This window comes from Tiliqua scincoides, chromosome 2 (genome assembly GCF_035046505.1).
Source record: "Tiliqua scincoides isolate rTilSci1 chromosome 2, rTilSci1.hap2, whole genome shotgun sequence".
NCBI lineage: Eukaryota > Metazoa > Chordata > Lepidosauria > Squamata > Scincidae > Tiliqua > Tiliqua scincoides.
The window spans coordinates 59,199,306-59,203,986 of NC_089822.1; the positions used below are offsets into that span (position 1 = coordinate 59,199,306).

Sequence of the window (4,681 nt, forward strand, 5' to 3'; positions counted from 1 at the left end):
TTCCTTTAAAGCAGCGTCAGATACTTTGGCAAAAAAAAAAAAAAAGCCTGAAAACATGAATGCCAAAAAAGCTCTAATAAAATATCAAGAACATGATAGCCCTATTCAGGTGTTCTCTCTGCAGAGCAAGAGAACACATGAGGGGCTTCTTGGGAACAAGCGCATTAAACATATCACCTGCCAATGATGTGACAGTTAGGCCAGACCCCTGGACTCCTCTCACTCAGAATGGGTCTGCAGGAGAGGCAGAGAGAGTTTTTCCCCATGACTGGATCCTGAAATGCTGGGGGTCCTCAGTCTTGAGGAAAAGTGGTACCTGCTTTCAGAATGTGCCTCTGCAGACACATGAGGGGAGAATGGGGGAGCGGGTTAGCCAGTACATCAATAGCAGAGGCCATGGTTAGTGTACTTACTCTTAGGAAGCTTCTTGCACGTCTGAACAGGGCTAGAATCAGAGTCTCATGGCTCTTAGGCTGTAAAAATTTCTCCTAAGAATTAGGATGCTGGATAATGACAGATTGGTACATCCACTAGCATTTTCTCTCACCCCACTCTAACACTGTGAGCCTGCTGATTCTGGGCTTCTTGTCCCCAGCTTCAGAGAGCTCTAGAGTTGCATTGTCCCCATCTGCCTTGTTCTCTTCCTTGCAATCACGACTACAAAACTATTAGTCCTCACTGTTGTTCTTTCCAGCTCTGTCTAAAACATAGTTCTAGTTAGCAGCTGTCTCTTAGACTTAGTCAGCCTTATCCCCTGGGGAAAATTTCCTTCTAACTGCCTCCGCTCTTGTTTCTTCCTGTAGGCTGCATTGTGACATGTACTAGACGCCTACTTTCTCTTTGCATTCCAGAGCCTTTTCTTATATTTTCTTAGTGGTTTTCAGTGTCCACTCATCTTTAATATACCCCAGGGAGTTCACACTTGGGTTGGATATGAGCAACTATAATGCCATCCCTGTTCGTCCACATTATTTTACACTGTAATCCCATTCAAATGGCTCAGCTAGACAGTAATTTGGCTTTTACTAGCAATTTTGCTTCAGGTCCAGAATGTTCCCAGCTTTTCTGAGGTTGGTTAGAGATAGGAGAGTTCTCACAGGGATGAGAGGATTTTATTCCTTTATTTTTCAGTGTACTCTCCCTGTCCTACATCCCCCTCTTTCTGAAGTCCAGTTTAAACGGAGCAATTCCTGAAATGAATTCTAGAAAAAGACTATGTACAGGTGGCCACAGCTTTCAGCTGCTTGAGTTCTTTTACATCTCAACCCCACCCCGCATTACCAAGGCACATGTGTGCACTGATAAAACACTGCAAATACTGATGTGATCACACATGTGATTTGATCAACATCTTTTGTTGTTGTTGTTCGATGTGTGCTGTGGCTAGTGGGAGCATGGGTTCCAGTGTCTAACACTCCAAAAGAATTTGAAACAACCATACAGCCATTCAGCCATACATACATACAATTGCAACACATTTTGTGGTGTTTTTCAGTGCACATAAGTGCACATATATAACTGCAAAATACCTAACAAATGGAAACTTGAAGAATTATGTATATGATCCCGGCTTTGTTTGCACTGTTTTAAAATCAGTGCACATGTATGCATTGGTAATGTAGTTGTGAAAAAAAAAGAACCAAAGGAGTGCAAACTGCACATTTCCCACCTTCGGTTCATTGTCCCTTTACCCCAGGAAAAGCCCCAGCCAGAGCAATGGGTCTAATTAGACCTGTACCTGCTAATTTTGCCAGTGCAAGTCTGAGTGGACCCATGTTGGCGGACCTCACCCAGGAAGGGGGATAGGATATGTCATACACTAGCTCCACCAATCCCTCTCCCCTCCCAGGCCTAATCCGCCTGTGTCGCTGCCCTCTCCCTGCCCCTTGCCCTGTCGTGATCTACACATGCAGCAGAATGAGGTAGTGGAGTCCTGATAGTAGAACGGACCAGACCACTTCAGGCTGCAGGTGAAAGACCACACTTTTGAATTGTCCCCTATGAAAATAAGAACTCCCTAAAAGATAGAAAACTAGCACAGTAAAGAACAGGCTTGGCCAAAACCTTTAATGTATTTTAAACTTGCAGGGCTTCTTCTTTACCCACTTTTTCACACTATGCATCTTTTAATAAACTGTATCATGCCCCCCTCCCAGGCATATTTTTCATTATTTTCCTAAGCTTAAAAAGCAATTGAGTCATTCAGAATCAAGAGGGTCACACACCCCCTATCTCCTGGCCTGGGTTGTCCTGCCAAGCAACCAGGATGACTCTGGTTCTAAAATAAGGTATATAATCCGACTAATATCCTTGGCTGCAGCACACATCCAGTCTTAACTAAAAAAAAAAGGTTATAATTCTACAATGGTTAATCATCCTACTATTATGAAAAATCAAGATATTTGACTACTAGTGATGAATGAGGCCTTGTAGGAGTAGAGTGCTAGGAGTGAAATTGGGTTTTTGTAAATCACTTGCCAAATCTACAAAATATATATCATTTATAGTTCTGGCTCCAGGTTGCTGGAGGCTCTGGGGCAAAGCTCTGGACTGCCTTCTTCCCATGGTACCCATGACAACCTGCCCCTTTCCCTGAAGGCACATTGGCCGCTACCCCTGCCATCAGTACTGAGAGCTTTAGGGTCTGGTCCAGCTAGGCGGTTCATCTTGATAGATGTGGGGGCCCAATCAGTCCCCAAACTTTCCAACTCCCACTCTTGATTATTTGAATAACGTGAAATATGTATGAATCCTCAATACTTGTTTGAAGTGGCTATTTTTTCCCCTACAAGTTCTGTCCTCATCATCTTTGCCATTCAGGTGTCTGCTTCTTTCTATGAGAACTGGTCAGTAATTACCCTGTTGATGACACAAAGGGTCTGAATCATCCAACCATAATAAGGCTACAATCCTATCTACACTTAGCTGGGAATAAGCCCCATTGACTATAATAGACAATGAGTAGACATGCATATGATTGGGCTCTAATTTATATTAATTTACTGATTTGCTTTGAATTGAAACATTGAAATCTAAAAATGAGAAGACAGTATCTTTCTCATATTTTCTATGATATAAAACATACCATCATCTTCCCATTTTTTTTACCCTGAATTTCTTTGGAACCACAAATTCTTAATATGTGATGTACATTTTTCCCCTCCACAGGTTTTCTTTCCTTGCTGAGTATCGCATTCCTTGACAACCATGCCTGAACAAAGCAATGACTACAGAGTGGTGGTGTTTGGAGCAGGAGGAGTTGGCAAAAGTTCACTAGTCCTGAGGTTTGTCAAAGGCACTTTCAGAGACAGCTACATACCCACCATTGAAGACACCTACCGGCAGGTGATCAGCTGCGACAAGAGCATATGCACTTTGCAGATTACAGACACAACAGGGAGTCATCAGTTCCCTGCCATGCAGCGGTTGTCCATTTCCAAAGGACATGCTTTCATTTTGGTCTTTTCTGTCACCAGTCGGCAGTCCTTGGAGGAACTGAAACCTATCTATGAGCAGATATGCCAGATCAAAGGGGATATTGACAGCATTCCAATCATGCTAGTGGGGAACAAGAGTGATGAGGACCACAACCGAGAGGTGCAGACCAGTGATGGTGAAGCCATGGCCAAAAAATGGAAGTGTGCCTTCATGGAGACCTCTGCCAAGACCAACCACAATGTGAAGGAGCTGTTCCAAGAGCTGCTGAATTTGGAGAAACGTCGGACTGTGAGCCTCCAGATTGATGGCAAAAAAAGCAAGCAACAGAAAAGGAAAGAGAAGCTGAAAGGCAAGTGTGTGGTCATGTGAACACAATGCCACCCTCGAGCAATCACCCCAGGCTCATTCTTCGGACTGTGTGCCAGGTTACAGGCCTGTAGACAATGATAGACTATTCCATTAATAGCTACTTTGAAAGAAATGTACTGAAATTAAAAAGTGATGTCCGTGGGGTCAAAGCACTGCAGCCTTTCATGCAGTTACCCTTCCATCAGTTAGCCACTAACAAGAAACAATTAGTTCCAAAGAATCAATGCTCTCTAATTTCAAGATTATAGAAACAGGAAGTCTGTACCTCCCGCCAGCATTGCTACCGCCATCGAAAGACTGGGAGTCAATTTTCTTACTTATGCTAATGCTATGTGTAGAATTATGAGAAATTGTGTTTAATCTATAAAAATAGGCATTTGGCTGTACAACAAAAATTAAGATTTAGGTAACGTTAGTAGTCTTCCCGGATTTTAATTCTGACACCACGTTAGATCCTATTTTCACTCACACCCCTTACAATGTTGAGGAACAGTGTTTGGGGTGTATGTCACCTCTGTGATTCACTAGTACTGCTGGCTGAATTCACAGGCCTCAGTAACAAACATTTACTCAGTACCAAATGTTTTTTATTCGTCAAAAGATATCATCAGCCAGCATCTCCTTTGCAAATAGCTCACTTCAGAACCAATGCTGGTTCACAGTCCAGAATAGCATGAACATGGTCGGGAATGGGCTGCATGGGGAAAAGAAACATTTTTGACCAAAGGGTGAAATTTGCAGGGCAAGTTTCTATAGTACTTAATTTGCTATATATTTCTTACCTTTATTGTATATCACATAACTAGACTTGTGATGTTCTAATATCCAAAGGCTTTATAATTTATATAGATTTCCACCAAACTGCTGTCATGAA

General features: G+C 42.5%; 1 protein-coding gene across 1 annotated transcript; it reads left to right on the top strand.

The window, feature by feature from the left end:
- The first annotated feature begins 3,207 nt into the window (after window positions 1-3,207).
- DIRAS2 (DIRAS family GTPase 2) lies at window positions 3,208-3,807 on the top strand. Its single transcript, XM_066617549.1, has one exon. It carries the CDS (start codon window positions 3,208-3,210, stop codon window positions 3,805-3,807), a length of 600 nt encoding a protein of 199 aa, XP_066473646.1.
- Window positions 3,808-4,681: the final 874 nt, after the last annotated feature.